At 50.2% G+C, this 17,515-nt stretch overlaps 1 protein-coding gene across 1 annotated transcript in view; it reads right to left on the reverse strand.

Annotated features, from left to right (window-relative positions):
* Positions 1–17,515, reverse strand: part of PODXL2 (podocalyxin like 2) — a 36,022-nt gene that overhangs the window by 4,362 nt on the left and 14,145 nt on the right. The window contains exons 3-7 of the mRNA XM_080385404.1: positions 8,077–8,972; positions 6,965–7,039; positions 3,819–3,975; positions 2,194–2,255; positions 337–516 (exon numbers count right to left, since the gene is read on the reverse strand). Of these exons, the coding sequence (XP_080241530.1) occupies positions 337–516; positions 2,194–2,255; positions 3,819–3,975; positions 6,965–7,039; positions 8,077–8,972 (1,370 nt within the window). The remainder of the gene's footprint in view (positions 1–336; positions 517–2,193; positions 2,256–3,818; positions 3,976–6,964; positions 7,040–8,076; positions 8,973–17,515) is intronic.

A 17,515-nucleotide genomic window follows, 5' to 3' on the forward strand; every position in this document is an offset into this window, starting at 1 on the left:
AGGAACACAAATGGAGACAAAAGAGACAGGTCTCAACGCTGCTGAGAAGCACAAGCAGACGAGGCTATGAGGGTCACCGAGGACTTTGCAAGGTCAGGGGGAAAAGATAAATCTACTCCTAGCCCAGCCCTCACAGTGGAATGAGCTGTCCTGAGCACATCAAGGCACAGGTTTGCATCTCTCTTACGCCTGAATGGGCTTCCTTGCTGCTCCAGTAGTGTATCCAGCGATGTCCCATAGGTGGACAGGGGAAAGCAATCTCCCTCTTAACTTTCCAGTCCCCTCCATCCCAAGGGCTAAGAGTCTAGCCACCTTCTCCACCTGTCCAGTACTCACCATGTTCTTCATCTTGGGCAGGCGTCTCTGCCAGCAGTTGTATATGAGTCCCAATACAATGATGATGGCACAGATGGAGCCAATGATCACCAGTACAACAAAGAGTTTCCCATAATCACTGCGTGTCTGGTTGGGGTGCGACTGGCAGCTTGTGGTCGTTGAGTAGTTCTGGATGCCAATCTGCAAGGAAGAAAGGAGTACACTAAATCCCCTGGCCTGCAGCCTGGTGGGATCCTGTTCAGACTTTCCAGGGTCACAGGACAGAAGAACTAAAAGCCACAGCTGGGGAGTCAGGATGTATGCTGTCTTACATGACTAGAAGGTGCATAACTAAATACAAAACCACCTTGCACAAAAGCTAACAAGTCAGCAAGTGACAGCAGGCACAATCTTATCTTGATCACGTGCACGAAGATCACACCTATGTGCAAGACAAGGAGGCTTTCATAAGAGAAACTGGCCAAGATTAAGAGTTCCCGTGACAAACTATGACCACTGATGGGTGCTTTTGTGACTGTTTGACAGAGAATATAACCATCATAAATAGGTTTCCATTAAAGCTTTGGTCCTAAGAGGGCATAGTGCTCTTTCCGAGGTCTTGAGAGTGGACAGCTGCCCACTGATCCAAAAAAGCTTCGGAATAGCTGCCCTAGAAAGGGCCTCCCTGTGGCCGTCAACAAAGCCCAACATCAGTCCCAGTGACTTGGCAGATTTCAAACAGGCTACATATCAATTTGATAGTAAGTATGACGGGTGTAAAGAGAATATCCTCCCTCCTCTCTCCAGTCTTGTGCTAGCACAAGGTCAGTGCGATGAGCAGTGTTTCATTATTGATAGAGCCAGAGAGTCGAAGGCATGTGGCAAGGCTGCTCCAGTAGGATGCACGTTAACATAGGGTCACAGTTGCAAAGTCAAACCTTGCACCAGCACAAATCCTTCTTTCTGTACAGTTCTAGCTGCTGATACTTCAGACGCACATTTTCTACAGGGCTGGCTTTTCGCACTTTCTCTGGTGTAAGCCAATCAATACAGCACTGAGCACTTAATTTGCTTTGTCTAACTGCACCAGTTTGTTAGGTCAGGGAAAAACCCGAGAACAGACAGCCAGCAAGGCAGTGGCCCAACTCTGCTGCTAAAATCAGCAGAATTACTCCAGTATTGTAAAAAACCTGAGCAGAATCAGGCCCTCAGTGCCTACATATCCCGGAACTCTAAGGGGCAAAGAGATCACGGGATTAATTTGTCCTCATCCCGATCCTCTTCCAAGCTGTCCAGGGTTAGAAGGGAATACACGAGGGCTAGAGGTGGCTGGCAGAGGAGCCTGGCATCCATCGCCTCTGGTCCTCTGCCTGCCCCTGTGTAGGCAGCCATCTAAAGGAGTGAAATGCAGACCCTGAGGTTGTAGGAAGGAGGTGTATGAATGTGTCTCATCTACTAGAGACTCCCACCTTCTTCAGCAAAGCCTGAGCTAGAGAGAAGCCAATGTATGTAAATCAGCTGTAGGGTAAGCAGGGCCGGATCTGGGAGTCTGCAGCACCCACATTGCCACTGGCAGTAATGTAGAAGGGATGGGACCAAGTATCCCAACAAAATGAATGCGTGAAAAGCAGCTTCACAATGAAGCCAGAAAAGCAGGGAGGGAATAACCCATAGTTACTCTCTTAATAGGAGCAGACATTTGATGGCCTGGCAATTACCAGAGAGGGGAGAAGGGAGTTTGCCAAGTGTCTGACTCATCTGTTTGCCTGCTGTGGGTTCAGCATTCTGTTAGGCTGAGATATGCTCCTGGTTTTCAAGTTGCTTATTTTAATTGTATAGCTAGTCTTAACAAGTAGATGCAGGCAGACAGGCTTTTACCTCAGCTAAGCTCCTCTTAATGTCCCCCAGTGCCATAAGAACATCTTTTGTAGGGATGACACCTGTAAAGAAGGAGAAGAAGAGATCAGTGCTGCTCTTGACTCAGGTCAGCTCAGTCAGATGTATTCATCAATATGAAATCCCCAACACAATGGACGCAGGGGAGGACACATTTTTTTCATTGATACTTTATATTAGGAGGCTGAAAGAACACAAGGAACACAGACAAGGATACCTCCAGATATTCTTTAAAGGAGTAAAAAAAATCCAGGCACAAACACCCAGTTACCCTCCCCACAGCCACAGCAGCTCTTGGGCTCTGTGTCTGCTCTGGGACCAAGCAGCAACACCCAAGAAATCATGGAGGCAGGTGCCTATGCTGCCCACCTCCCCACCCACAGCAACTTGATCCTGAGTTGCAGCACTTGAGATGTTCTCACAGAGGTCCATGCTCACCCATTTACTTTACTTTATTCACCAATGCTCACCTTTAGCAGCTGTGTTTTGCTCTGCAGAGCAGCCTGGCAAGGCGGCATGCCTGGCACAACAGCAGAGGCTGCAGGAGGTGGGCAGCTTCAGCCAGGGAGCCACCAGCCCACACTGAGCCACCTCCTCCTGGGACCCTCCTTCCCTAACAGCTCCCAGGATGCCCTCCCAGCCAGGAGAGCAGGTGCAGATGGGGAAGATTTAGAGGCTGAGGCCCATTTCTCCCTTCACTTGCACAGCAGTAAAAAGAGGGACTGAACAGAAGTATAATTCTTCAGTGCACAAAATACTTCAGCTCCCAAGGTTCTAAACTCAGGGATATCTCCCAGCCTGGCTGTGCTGCTGGAGTTGAGACCTGTTTTCTTCTCCAGGACGTCCCTTCTCATGAGGGCATGAAGGTTTCGCTTTAGAAGAACAAATACTCACCAAAGCCTTTTCATTGGCACATGGTCCAGCCCAAGGGCTTGGGAGAGATGCAATGATTTAAGGCACCAATACAGCAAATACTACTTAAACATTCCTCTACTTTCCTATCACTGTGGGGCATTTTAGAATACTGTTGGGATTTTTTTCCATGTAGGCCATAATGTCAACACCAGAGGCCTCCATCACAAAGCAGGCAGCAAAAGCATCCCTTTACCAAAAAGAGATTAAAGAGAGAGTAAAATGTTCCAGCCCAGCCCACTTTTCACTGACAGCCTTTGCTTCTTTGGGGATGCAGGGGAGGAACCACCAGGACTGGCCCAGTTCACACACGACTTAAGAATTATTAAGTTAAGAAGTGAACGAAGAGCTGGGTGTCACATCCTGCCATCGCAGTGGCCTGCCCATGGAGGATAGTATACAAAAGCATTGGGAGAAAGCTGGTAGATGCTCAAGTGAAGGTAAACCAGGGAGGCAGCAAAGCAGGAGGCGAAGCGCAGAAGACAGAGCTTTGTGCAATCAGTGAGGGACAAGCCAGGAGGTAGATGTGAAGAAAAAGTCGTGTCCTCAGTCCCCCTCCACATCCTTCAATTCCAGTTAACACTGGGAACTGGTGGGACTGAAAAGAACTGGAAAGCAAAAGCTCCTTCCAACACGGCTGAGTACCTCCAGTTGGGAGCCCCTGTCACAGGAAGGCTCCTTCTCCCAGCACTTACCCTGTTCCCCTGCCAGTGTCATTAGCAAGTGCTTGTCGTTCTCATTGGGTTTGCTCAGGGAGATCAGCCAGCGGTCCTGCAGTCCATCTGCTTGTCTGGAGAAGGCGTCTTCCACCAGTGCCAACAGCTGGGGACCTCTCTCCAGCCGAAACTCCTCCTGCCACAGGAAAGGGACCCTGGTGAGCACACGGTGGGAACAGGGCAGATGTAGCAGTGCAGGGCTGGCACAGTGCAGGGCTGAGACCCCCAAACCCAGCAGTGCTAAACCTGGCACAACGCTCCCCGGCACGTCCCCAGCACTGCAGGCTGGACCCACCTGCCTACCCCCAACACACCAACCCCCCTCCTCAGCTCCTGCAGCCACCACACACCCCATCCCACACCAAGCCTGGCTCCCCCGGCACACGGGGATCCTGAAGCGACATTCTCGTGTAAGGCAAGGAAGCAGCCAGCGCTGGGTCAGCGGGTGCTGCTCAGCCTGACATGCTCCAGCCATCCCTCGGCGGGCTCCTTTGCCGCTTTCTCACTCCTGTGTTTCTATTCTTATCTCCAGTTGCCATGCCAACCTGAAGGCCACATAGATGATTAATAAAATGGAGAGCGCTTGTTGCCATGGCAATTCAAAGCACTCAGGGCAGGCACAGGCCTGTGCCGAAAATGGCCTAATTGGAAAAGACACTGATAGCTGGGGCCTGAATCACAAGGGCCCGGCAGTGCCTCGTCTCACCAGGTTAGGGCTTTCGGCACAGGGATGCAGCAGCAGCGCAAGGATGCAGTGCCAGCATGCAGCACCAGGATGCCCAGCTGCAGCTCCTGCCCGCAGCCCCGCCACCAGCCTGCAGCTGTTTTGGGGGATGCAGAGGAAAGGGGAGCAGCTAAGCCCAAGAGCAGGAGGAGGACAGAAGTGAGATATTTCTACTGATGGGGAGAGCAAAGGCTGCAGAGCACTGATAAATTTTCCATTGTGGAGACAAGGGATCTGTGAAGGAGCCAGAAGGCACATGGACCGAGGTGGAGGTCATCTGCTGACGCACAGCCAGGTTCCACTGAACTTCCAGGATCCTGTAGTCCTCACTTGGGCAAAATTCTCAGATATATTGAGTGGGAGATGTGCCCAGAGAGAGACTGAAGTGATTCCCTTGCCCAGAGCCCATTAGGAAGATAAATGGGCTGCCAGCTTAAACCATCAATACAGACATCATCCCCGCAGCAGGTAAAAGCCTGGCACTATGAAGAATATTAAAGCTCAAGGTGCATCCCTCTGGAAGGGGTTAAGCATCCTCCTTGTCCTTCAGCTTTTCAGTGGGACTCGGTACTGCACCAGATCAGGGCATCAAAACATAGGAAATGTGTGAGGAATCCCCATTCACATTAATTTGAACTACAGCACTTGCAATGCAGGTTCTCCCTGGTGACCCTAGAGATCCAAACACCAAAGGGCTCAGATAAAGAAACCAGAAAACAAAAAAGGGACAGGCAAAGGGTAGGTGAGCTGCCCAAACTGAGCAAATTACCACGGGTAGGAAACAAACTACATCAACATCAGTGGAAGGAGAAGAGCTTGGTTCCAGCTTCAGCCATACAAAGTGTTAATGGGAGGCCGGGAAAGAGGCAATGATCATGTAAAAATATGTATGTTGACAAGTGTCCCTTTGAATAAGGGGGAGGACAGCACAAATCATTCACTAGGAAATATGTTTTGAAACATGAAATCAAGTAGAAAAACAGATCAGTCCTGCTTATCCCAGGGCACTGTCTTCTTTCAGCAAGGCAGAACTGAGGACTCAACAGTAATGACATAATTTGGTCAAGACACATCTGCTTTTCAGTTCTTGCCCTTCCAGTGGTTTAAACAACACAAATGCAAGTGACCACAGGAAGGAAGCTACTACGTATTACAAAATAAACCAGCATTTAAAATCCACAGAGATGGGAGAAAGAGCAACGGGGACTAGGACACAGAGGAAACCAGGCAGCAGGACTCTGGTTTTCAGGTCCCTTCCAAGCCAAATCATTCTATGATGATCTTCTGAGTTGCAATTGTGAACTGTAGCAGCAATACTTAAAACCCTCCAAACTGGTTTGCTGAAATCAGGAGGGAAGAGACTGACTTTTCATCTACCCTTAAAGCAGTCAGTATGCTTTACTGTGTACAGGAATACCCATTTTCCAAGTCCCCAAAAAGTTCACCTTAAAAAAAAAAAAAAAAAAGACCAAAAAAAAACCCAAACCAAACAACTCACCAGCAGTGGCAATGGGTCAGCATCACAGAGCCACCCTGCAGTAACAAAACCATGCAGCTCTGCCCAGAGCAAGAGCCGCAGAAAGCCATAGTGCTGATACACGAGGCCAGAACACAGTTCCCTGATGAAACATTTCAGTCTTGGGCTGTCAGGCTCATAATCATTTCTTAGAATTATGAAATGCACCTTGACCCCAGGCCTTTCACAACTGGTTTTAAAGTGCCTGATAAAAGGCCCAGCAGAGGTGAATGAGCCCTTTTACCAGGGATCCACAAGGGGCTCTGGGCTCATGAATTAACTGCAGCTTTATGGGGATGGATGGACAGGCATTGGATTAGCAGAGCGTGGCTGGCTAACAGACCCAGATAACACACAAGATAACAGGATGGGGAGAAGAGGCACTTAAGGAAGATTTAGTGACAGCTGCTTGACACTGAACCATTCACACTGCAAATGGGGAGTCCCTGTTCCTCTGAGCCATCAGAGGAACGTTACTGGATCCTGGAAGGAGGGGAAGGAAAAGGAAAAAGAGGGAAGAATTGCACTTCAATCCTGCCATATTTCCTACCAGCAAAAGGTGCAATGTTAAAAGCTCTCATGTCTCATGACAATCTAGGTACTGACTGGCACAGACTAACAGCCAGAAGTTGGTAAAAGATCCAATATGGGACTGACATGTGCTAGACTTTGAGCAAAATCATCTCTCTCCACCCACTCTTTTCCCTTCTGGGGAGCAAGAATATTTCTGTCCTCCTCCCCTTCTCTCCACAGCCTCTACAAGGCGTTGAGATTTAGTGCCTTTAAAATGTTTTGTGGTGAAAGCAGACAGCAAGAGCTGTGCCTGCCTCCACTTCTCTAAGCGCTATTCCTCCCATGCCATCAAATCTCTTTGGACTGACTTACACAGTCAATGTTATCCGACATATTCAGGATGATGTAGTTTTTCCCCACAAGGTTGCTCCAGTCTTTGCAGATCACCTGGAGAGACAAGAGAGACAGCTGTGTTCAGGCAGCAAATGCAGCTCTCCTGCAGAAAGCACAGGGTACACAAGGGACAGGAGCACGGAGCTGTGCCATACCCCCAAGAAGCACTTCTCAAAGGATGTAAATGTCCTCTAACTCCCTCTACGAAGGAGGAATCACCATTTCAGTGCTAGTGCATGGGGCAGGGACAAGGTTACTGTGCCAGCCGGGCACAGCCCAGCTTACCTTCCACCTCTATCTAAACTCCAGGACAACTCAGTGGAAAGCTCTCTAGCCTGCAGCCTTATTCTGTACGTGATCAGCACCTAACACAACATAAACCTCACCAGGAGCCTCTGTGGTCCTTAAAGAGCAAGACAGAGTGGCACTTTGCAGGCAGGATAGGACACACAGAGGGACTAAGTCACTTGCTCAGGCTCCTGAGTACCATGGGGCAGAAAGGAAAATTAAAAACTTCCCCTGTTACTTCCTCACCAGTCAGCTCCTGCTACTTAGCTTCCCTTTACCAGTTTGCTGGATTCAGGAACTGCAGTTCACCTCACACCTCCTCTCCCACGAGCTCTCCTAGACCAGCATCCTCACAGATTGCTGTACCCTCCTCCACCTGCTCTGCATCTGCTCCCTGCAGGCAGCAGCAGCAAGAATAGCACTTCCTTCTCACTTGCTTTCCAAAAATCCCTGGGGCCATTTTTGTCCTGACGCTTCCAATAATGCAAGCTGAAGAAACAAGGGGCTTTTGCTGCTGTGCATGTCCCAGAAGGCAGGTGTTTATTAGAAGCAGGATTCTGTGCAGCATTCGCTGGGGAAGACGTGAGGGGTCAAGGCTTTCAGCAAGGGTGATTGAAACCCTTAAAAAGTGCTGTGAAAAACTCTCCCTAAAATTCAGTTTGGCCTGAGTGAACAGAAGAAGCTACTTCTACCAGTCAGACTTAGGGACGCGGGTAAGGTTAAGGGGTTAGACACTCGCCAAGAAAGAAGTACCCAGGTATCTCCACTGCAACCTCCCACCCACTCCCTGCTCCCGGTGCTACCTGTGCTGAGTCCCAGGGCAGCTCTGTTGGCAGCACGGCCACGCGGGCATCCCCAGCCTGCGGTGATAAGCTCCTCTCTGCTGTCACAGTCTCAGTGGCTGACTCGGTGTCATTCCAAACGGGATCCAGCACAGGCTCATCAGCCCTGTCCCATGGAGGCGCAGAAGAAGTGGGGTGCTGCTCGCTCCCAGAAAGAGTCTGGGTGCCTGGGAAGCTGCCTCCAGGAGAGGGTGTCCCCGCAGGCATTTCCACTGTCTGCTCCATTTCAGTTAGCACCGTGGGCTCCAACATCTCCCACCCCACCATGGTCTCTGAGACCTCCTCTCTGGCCGAATGTTCTTCCCCACCAGCCTCCACTGTGGTCTCTGCAAGCTCTGCTCTTGTGGCAGTCACAGTCAGCTCCAAATCTGCTCCCCCAACAGCCCACGTGTCCCCAGCTGTCACCTCAAAGGGCTCTTCTGAAACACTGGGAGACCTTGCAGCAACAGTAGTAGAAAAAATAGAGGACACAGGCAGAAGACCTGGTCCCATGCTGCTCCCAAGGTCTAAGCCTGGAGAAACAGAGTCTTCTTCTTGCCCTCCTATGGCTGCCTCAGTCACAATACCTGGCCTGGCAGAGGCTGTGGAAAACAGAAGGGAGGAGGAGTCCTCTTGGCCCACTGGTTCAGAAGATGTAACCTCTGGCCTGGAGGTCTGGAGGCTCTCCACTGCTCCTCTTGAGTGGTCTATAGGGAGCAGCCCCTCCTCTTCCTCCAGAGCGCTGGAGAAAGGCGTGTGCAAGTCAGACTCTACAAATTCTGCCGGTGGCTGGACAGTGGCTGTTTCCCAGTTGTCTTTCACCTGTGTCCCGTTCCCTTTCAGTAGGGCCTTCTGAGATGCAGCTGGAAAGCTGTAATCTAAAAAGAGATCCAAAAGACTACATGTCACATCCCAAGTAACCATGAACTCTGAAAAAGGCAGAAAGCTGGCCTCATTAGACGTGTCTAGCCACAGTTGGGGTCAAATGGCAGAGACCCTCTAAGAGCAGGTAGCCTGCCACTGAAAAGAACAATCCTATCTGCACTTCCCCAGCTCCCTGTCCCATCCCAGAGAACTCAGTTTCCCTAGGGATAATTCACACGTTCATTCTCTCCACTCCTTTCTGTCATCTGAGGCATTTTCACAGACAACAATAAAAAAGATGCCAGGTGTCAAAACTGTTAAAGGTGAGGTCATGAGTGTTAGCAATCAGGCTGGGACAGAAAGATTTGTTTCAGATGGGATTCAGAAAGATAGAGGGTGGTAGCAGCAGTCAGCCACGAACTAAAGGGGAAATACTAGGGAAGAGAAACAAAAGCACAGCAAACCTGGCACACCCAATACCACCAAAACCCGAATCAACCTGGGCATCTTTGAAATGCAGAACTTCAGTTTGTACAGCATTTCACAGCAGAACAGTCACCCCACAAACATCTGCATTTTGAGACTCCCGTGTCACTAAGGAAGAGCTGCCGCAGGGAAGCAGGAGCTGGATCTAACTGCCCTCCCTCCCGCACAGCCCCTGGTTGTTCTGTGGCTCTGACCATGCATGCACGTTGCTAGACAAATGTAGATGCTGAAGGAGAAGATGCACCTCACAAATGTAAGGTCAGAGCAGGCAGCGGTTTCTTCTGGAAGCCCAGAAAGGAGCTGGGATCCCAGGATAAGGAGAGTATCAGACATGTTAAGCTCAGCGACAGGCACAAATCAATCTTCATCTTTCTTGAGAAACTGCCTGTACCCAAGGGGCTCCGTTTCAGGAGTTTCCACCCCAATGAACTCCTTTTCTCCCCCAAGACAAGCACAGCACCTATTCTGACTGAGAAAGGGAAGACAATCCCTCTGCAGCCAGAAACGAGCACCCTGACCCACCTGTGGTTATTGTTACGAAGTAAGTGACTGTCTGAAATCCCCAAGACCCCCATCTCCTCTCCTGCCTGCCAAAGCGGATGCTCCACTGAGCACAGTGGGCAGCAGCTGTCTGGATGCCTTACAGAGGAGATCTGCACAAGGAATCTCCACGCATCCCTGACTCCAATCCATCGCTTGCTGCTGCCAGAGTGGGTGCGAGCTCCCAGGCAGAAGGGGCCATGTCAGCAAACACATCTATTGCCTTGGATACGCCCTGGCAACCAGGAGCGCCCATGCTGCTCCTGCACGCTCTTCCCCATCCCTCCTGCACGGAGAACACCACTGCTCCCTCCACCCTGAGCAGGAGGTGCAAAGATGCTCCTGTCCAGCTGGCAAGTGGCTTCCCTAATGCACAGCTCACTCCCTTCATGCTGTCAAGTAACACCCTCCAGATGCTGCCCAAAGACAAGCATGATCCAGCTGCTGACCTTGCGAGTTGTGATGTGGTAACTGTCTCCCAATTCTGGCTGCAAACAGGCCACTGAGATCTACTGACCACCACAGGCAGAAGCAATGTCCGCTTTGCCACTCTGTTTCAACAGAGAGCACCCATCCTGACTGACACTCTAGCCAAGAACCCTGGGGATTAAAAGATTTTTTGCTATGCAACAGCCCCCACCTGGCGAGTCCCTCAGAGGTCAAGGAGGCTGGTAAGGGCAATGAGCAGCAGCCCACACAAACAGAAACCATCTCCTCTCTGCTGCCTGGCGCTGGTCTTCATGAAGACCCTTACCAACAGCTACACATCCCAGGGTCCACGGCCACCGTCACTGCCTTGCCGGACGGATGGTGGTTAGCAGCAGGAACAGCCACAAGACCACAGGATTGAGGGCATGAGGTCGGGACCCTCTTCAGACAGATGGTGAAGGTCCCGGGGCTCTGCTGCTCCTCCTGCTGCAGGGATACTCAGGGTTTGCACAAAAAACACTAACCGCAACAGGAACCCTGCCTGCCCTGACATGCTGTGGGTGAAAAGTGAGGGGTTTGCCCCTTGAAACAAGGCCCTGTCAGATGAAATGTTATTTTCAAGGACCAGTGATTCAATCTGCCATCTCCTTTGCCTAAAGACACTCTCAGCTATTCTCGACTCCTCTGCACCTACTCTCTTCCCTGCCCCTCTGCCCACGTGGAGAAGAGCAAGAACTGGCAGATGGGCACAGCAGAAAAACAAGCCAGGAGAAAGCAGCATGAGGTTTGTCCCGTGGGAACTAGAAATGCTCCTGGCCTGTCAGCTCTCCTTTGAAGTCACACATTCAACCTTTCCTTAAGGTGCTCTGTCACAGATAAGCTAGCTCCTGCAGAGGAAAGCCCTGCACAGTACAGCCATGCTGCCTTTCCACCACCAAGATCTAAGGATGCCGGAGGGACTGCCACCTCTGCCATCTCTCCTGGGAGATGGAAGCTCAGGGAGAACCCATCCCACTCTCTCCCAGCAAGCTTCTGTCTTAAAAGGCAGCCAAAGACTGAAATCTGAGCTGCTTCTCTGGGCCAACAAATCAACAAGGTAGAAGCAGACACAGGAATCCTGACACTCACTACTAATTGAGTTAACATCTCCATTTGCCACCAGTGTCTCCACTATCCTGCATGCTAAGCTGGGAGCATCCTTCTCCCACCTGGTTCATAAGACCCCACTGATTTTAACCTCAACTTGCCTCAAGTCTTGCAAGGGCTGTTATTCAGACTCACACAAACAGTGAAACTTGAGGTGTTCTGGTCAGAGTTGTGCTGGTTTGTGCTCGTTAAAACAAGGAGCTCTCCATACAACCCAGTTCCCACAAGGCTTCAATCACTTGAGGTTCGGAGGTTCAGGGATAGTGAGTTAATTCTCCTTCTAGACTTCCCAGCTAGACACTTAGTCTCTGTCTGGAAACAGCTCCTACTGCCTCACTACCAAGGACGTCCACTTCTCAAGATCAGGTCTCTTTAAGGCACTCATTTTCTTTTACATCCCTCTTCTACGATGTGAAGGAATTTTTGCACCCTGTCCATCTCCTTGGTGTGATCCCAGCATCTTCTTCCCAAGGCTCCTTCCAGGCAAGCTGGTTTCCATCACTCACCTGTGCCACGCAGAGCTAAGAGCTTCCCCATTCTAAGAGTCTTTTCAGCATTTCCCTCGATTCCCCTTTGCCCCAGCCCTAAGGGAACTCAAAGGCCATGTCCCATTTTCAGTGGCTCCTTCCAACATCCATGTAGCAGTTCTCCTTCAGCAACTGGTCTTCTAGATCCTACAACCCACCAGCCCACCTGGCTGTCCTCTACCTTCAGAAGACCCTCTAAACCTGGCTCCCATATCCTGGGCACATGGAATTGCACCTGCAGACCCTCCCACCTCCCTGTGCTGGTGCTATCCACCCCCACCTCCACCAGCTTTTGTGGAGAGAAACAGCAACCATGGAACAGAGAGGCCAGGCAGACTCAGGTAACCTGTGCAGAAGTGGGGCAGGGTCTTCTGTTAAAGGAGACAGGTAGCATGGGGCTGGCTGCAATGCCAGATTCATCAGGCTGATTTAATTTCAGCAAGGAAGCAGAGCACTGCCAAAAAGAAGGGTGCCGGAGAAGGGAGGAGGCAATAACGGTACACACCATCAGCTCCTTCCCTGCCAGGGTCTGCTCTCTGGAAGTCTCCCACCAAGATCAGCAATATGTCGGAGCACAAGAGGAACTTGCGGCCACACACGGAGGTGGCATGTGCCAGGTACCCCTTCCAGCCACAAACAAGAGCAGCCAAGCCATAAGGAGCCAGCCTGATCACAGAGAGAGACAACTGAGGAGAACTGTCTGCTGGAGCCACAAAACTATCCCAGCATCCCTGATTAACAGCCTAGCAGCGATGGACCAGATGAACATAGCCAGCAGCCACAGCTCCATGTCATGTACTCTCCCAGAGCTTCTCAGTCACACCATCCCCTTGGGAGTCTGGTTCACCGACACGAAATTCCACACCTCCACCTCACCTCTTTGCCACCACATCCTTAGCTATGCCCCTTAATGCTTTCCATCAGTAGTGGTATTACTCATATTGCAGCATCCAGCTGTCTTTGCCTCCCTCAGCCGCCCCCCCTTTTCCCTTCCAAGCACTCTTGCAAAGACCCTCAGGCACTATTTGCTAAAGAAACCATCTTGCACAGCCTTCCGTCACTCCAAGTCCTGCCCTTTGCACCTCCCAGCAGACCCAGGTCTGGGTTGCACAGATTCACTTCCTTTGCCCTGGGAGAGGTGAACATGAGCTCCAAACCTCCGCAAAGAGCCGCCATTTAGGTGATGTCCTGCTTCCTCTGAAAGCAATACTGAAACTTCCCTGATGCTAGATGGGCCAAGACTTGGCCCTGTGCCAAAGCACAATTCCCCAGACAGACATTTAATTAACTACATTTCTGCCTCTCCTCCGTTCAGAAGAGCTGGTTTCAGCTACCGCCCTACAAGGTTCCCTACCCTGTACTTGCCACTATTAGCTGTTTAAAGCAACTGTGACAGCTCAGAAAAAGGGTGACCCTCATTGCTCTTAGAACGCATAACCTGACCATAAGGTCTTTATTGGATTAAATGGGAAGATCATGTTAACCAGTGATTGAATTACTCATAACTAGAAGGCACTGTAATAAAGACAAGAACATTCCTGGGCTCCCACCACAACAACGCAGCCTGACAGGACCGTTCATGCTAATGCATCTGCCAACCCTGAGAAGCGCAAGGTGCACTCTACTCACGACTTAAAACGCAGCCAGGTCTGAGGGTAGTATCTGTTCACCATTTTGCAGTACAGTGCAGTAAGGCTTACTGCAAAAAGACGTACTCCATCTGATTGAAACTGCAGGGGGATTTTGAAGAGGCAAAATGCAATTACTGGTGCTGGAATTTAGCCAGTTGGGGCTAATATCCTAATCTTCCCGAATTGCTAGAGGTTACTATCTGCAACTCCAAGACGGGCCCACACACACAAAAGAGACTCAGGGTAACTAAGTGGTTCGGTCTCATTACACTTAGAATTTGCTTCAGGTAGAGACTGGACACCCAGCACTGCAGCTGTTCCCAACATCCCCATGCCTTTTTTCTGCTCAGTGTGTGAACTGCAATAAGGCTAAAATAAGCCACCCTCACCCAAACACAGAGCCGGTCAGGGACAGCAGCACCAAAATAACACTATGCTCAGAGAAACCCTCCGTCACTGCAATGCCTCGGTTGAGATGGCTTGTCCCAAGACAGATCCCCTAATGTGTCAGTGTACACTAAACCCGGGCGTAAACAAGAGGCATCCCAGGAGCTGAGCTCAGGCAGGGAGCTGCTCAGTGCTAAGCTTCTTATGCAGACGGTCTTTACCAGGTGCTTCATTTCATTAATGTTTGGGTTGAAGATGGTATTAAGAACTGCAGATTTGCTGTCAGTCTGGATGAAGATGCAGCAGATTTCAGTAAGGCTGAGACACACTGGGATCCTTCTGGCCAGGGACAAGTAATTCACCATGGAAGGAACTGAACCTCACCATCAGAAAAGTTGGGGGTGGAAGATACTTTATTCCATCAGCCAGCCAGAAAACTTCTTTGTCTTTGAATACAGTCCTTTAACTTTTCTGTCCTGCTGTCCCTCATCCTAGCTCTCCTGGGAATCTCTTCTACCAATTACTATGAATAATTAAAAGATTACAATTCCGCCCCCCACAAAGCACCACATGCCATCCTAGTGAATCGCCAACCCCGAAGACCAGATTTGATAGCTCCCAGCACTGTCATGCCTTGGTCTCTTCACCTTCAAAGGCACAACCCTGGAGCTAAAAAAGCAGACCCTAGCTGTAACAAAGCAAGCTTCATGGAAGCCCACCACCACACTGGAAGATGTGAAGATGCACTCCAGTCCTTGGAGGCTCAGCTGTTGGGCAAGGGCGGAGGGACTAAGTGCCTTCATTCCCCAGGCATTCACAAGTCTTGCATCAGTTTTTGGGAGCTTGCACTTCCAGCAATTAATGATTAGGCTGCCTCAACCCAGAGACTTCATGGGGCACTGCACTCTCAGCCAAAGGAGAACACCAAGAGGTGCAAACCAGGGAGCACTCCAAGACAGATACACCAGATAACTCTTCCACTAAAAATCAGGGATTCAAAGGGACCTGCAGTCCTAATGAGTCCTGTCTTCTAGCCCTAAAGCTAGAAGAGATGTTGCATCTGTTGCCCTGGAAATCCAGTGTGACAGTAGGAAATGTGGGGGGATTGGAAGCTTCCAGGCAAAACAAGATGAGGAAGGTGGGAAGAAGGGCCAGATGCGAGTCCCTGCAGGGCCACTATCTTGAGGGTTGATCTGTGGCTCAAACCGATTTGATACCAAAGATGAAACAAAGCAGCCAAACCCAAACTACAACCTGAGAATCTTCCAGGTTCCCTAGAAGCCTGAAGGCAGCAGGATGCAGAAGTAATAGGTTCACAGCTTCACTGACTTGCCTCTTGGCTGAAGTATGAGTCACACGCTGCTGCTTTCTGTAAGGATACGGCATCCACGTTCCCATTAAACCTAATCCATCCCTTCCAGATGCAGCTCCACTGGGTAGCAGCTGCGCATAGGTTAGCACACATGCAAGCGTGCACTTCTGTGCACCCTCAGACAGAAAGAGACAAATGTGAGGGTCCTTCCACAGGCTGGTGCTCACTGATGTCAATATAGATTTACTGTTCCGTAGCATAAGTCAGCAAAAGCACGTTATTCAGGAGAGTCAGAGCCCCAGGCTGAGCTGTGCTCTGCTAGTGGGAGTTTGTTCTCACTTTCTAATAGACTAACAGGTGGCCCTAAATGCCACATGTTTTCCAGAAATATATTTAAAGGATGTTTGAGAGCACTTAAAAAAAAAAGCAGCAGCTGCAGATAGTTATTACTTTTTGTCTCTTACAGTCTCAAAGCTGCAGAGGAGTCTCCCCACACAGACTTCAGAAGAACATAAAAAAAAAAAGGACAGATGACTAATACAGCTTTGACATCTCAGGAGATGTGACTTATCTGCAAGAAGACCACCGATTTCAGGCCCAATTTCTTTATGCCAAACATAGAAAGAAGCCAGCACAGGTCTCCTTTCATTGTGGGGAATCTTCTCTCTAGTGGTGTAACAATCTCATTTTGTGCCTTTATAGATACAGGATCTCAAATCTGTGCCTGGGACAGAACCATCAGCTGTGCTGGGCTACACTGTCATTTGGAGAAAAACCCCACATAAGGAAAACTTACACCATAAACTTTTTTGTCTTAAACAGCACCTGTTTGAAACTGTTTAATGAATCTATACATTGAAAATAACCTAACAGACGTCATCACATTGTCCCACAAGGTATCACATGGCATCTGTCACACATGCAGCATGTAAGATCCATTGGTTGTGTGCATCTCATGCACAGGCTTCGCATGACAGGAGAAGGCTGCCCAATTTAGGTATGCTATTACAACATCCTTTATTGTAAAATGACACACAGCAGGTTTCTAATTAAATTTTAAGTAGAAATGTGCTCCCAGCTCTTGAATAATTCAAACTGTTCTATTAACCAGGGTTCTGAAATGCCACCAAGACACGAGCTCTGGACACAGCAACGGTCAGGGGGGAAAAAACCGTGCTTGGAAGCACAGAATCGGTTAGCTGGGCAGCGGATAGGACAGGGTACATGTAAAGGACAGCTGAAAGAGCACATCTGTTCATGGAGGAAAGCACTGCAGGCAAGAACGGAAGAAGAGATGAGTGTGTTCTGCATACAAATGGGGCAAGGCACGTGCAAGAGGCGAGGCTGGGTTCGGTACCCAGTGCATCTCTCTCTCAATGCACAAGCACATGCTGTTCTCCAAGTCACGTCCAGATCTGTGAGTACATGCAGGTGCCTGCTGGCACACAAATAAAAGCACCGCTGAGCACGCTGCCAGCACGTGAGAGCGGGTATGCCAGAGCATGTCCCAAGGATGTGCTGACAGGAACACGCACCATCCGCCCCCAGCATCGCTGCGGGGGCGGCATCTGTACAGCTTCCCCGCAGCCAGGCCTGCAAGTGCCTGGGGGGCCACACGAGCTGCAGGGCAGCAAGAGCACGGCCAGATGACTTTAGCAGCAGTGTTAGTGAGCAAAGGGCTTTGGAGACCTAAGCTGGGATGGCTCTTGCCCTGCATGGTGTGTGCTGTGCCCCAGTGGGCAGCCCTCAGCCCTCTGCGAGCACAGGTCTTTCTTAAGGTCACAGAAATCGGAGTGAAGATGAAACAAGACTTGTGCCTTCTAACTGCAGAGCTCGGTCAGACCTGCTGAGAGGGAGGCAGCAACACTGGATAAGGAGGAGGGATAAGACTGAAGCCTGGCCCCGGGGTAACACTTAATACATGCCCCACATGACACTTAAGAGCAGGAGCATGTGCAATAATCTCCTAAGCTACCGGAAACCCTGCAACACTCCTCCTCCTCCTTCCTCCCATCCCGCTCCCTGACAGCATCTCAAAGCCAGTGAGGGGCTCAGGGGGAGACCGCTGGGTCCCCTCAGTGGTCTCAAAAAAACACTCC

The sequence above is a fragment of the Falco punctatus genome (assembly GCF_963210335.1).
Source record: "Falco punctatus genome assembly, chromosome: 4".
Taxonomy (NCBI): Eukaryota; Metazoa; Chordata; class Aves; order Falconiformes; family Falconidae; genus Falco; species Falco punctatus.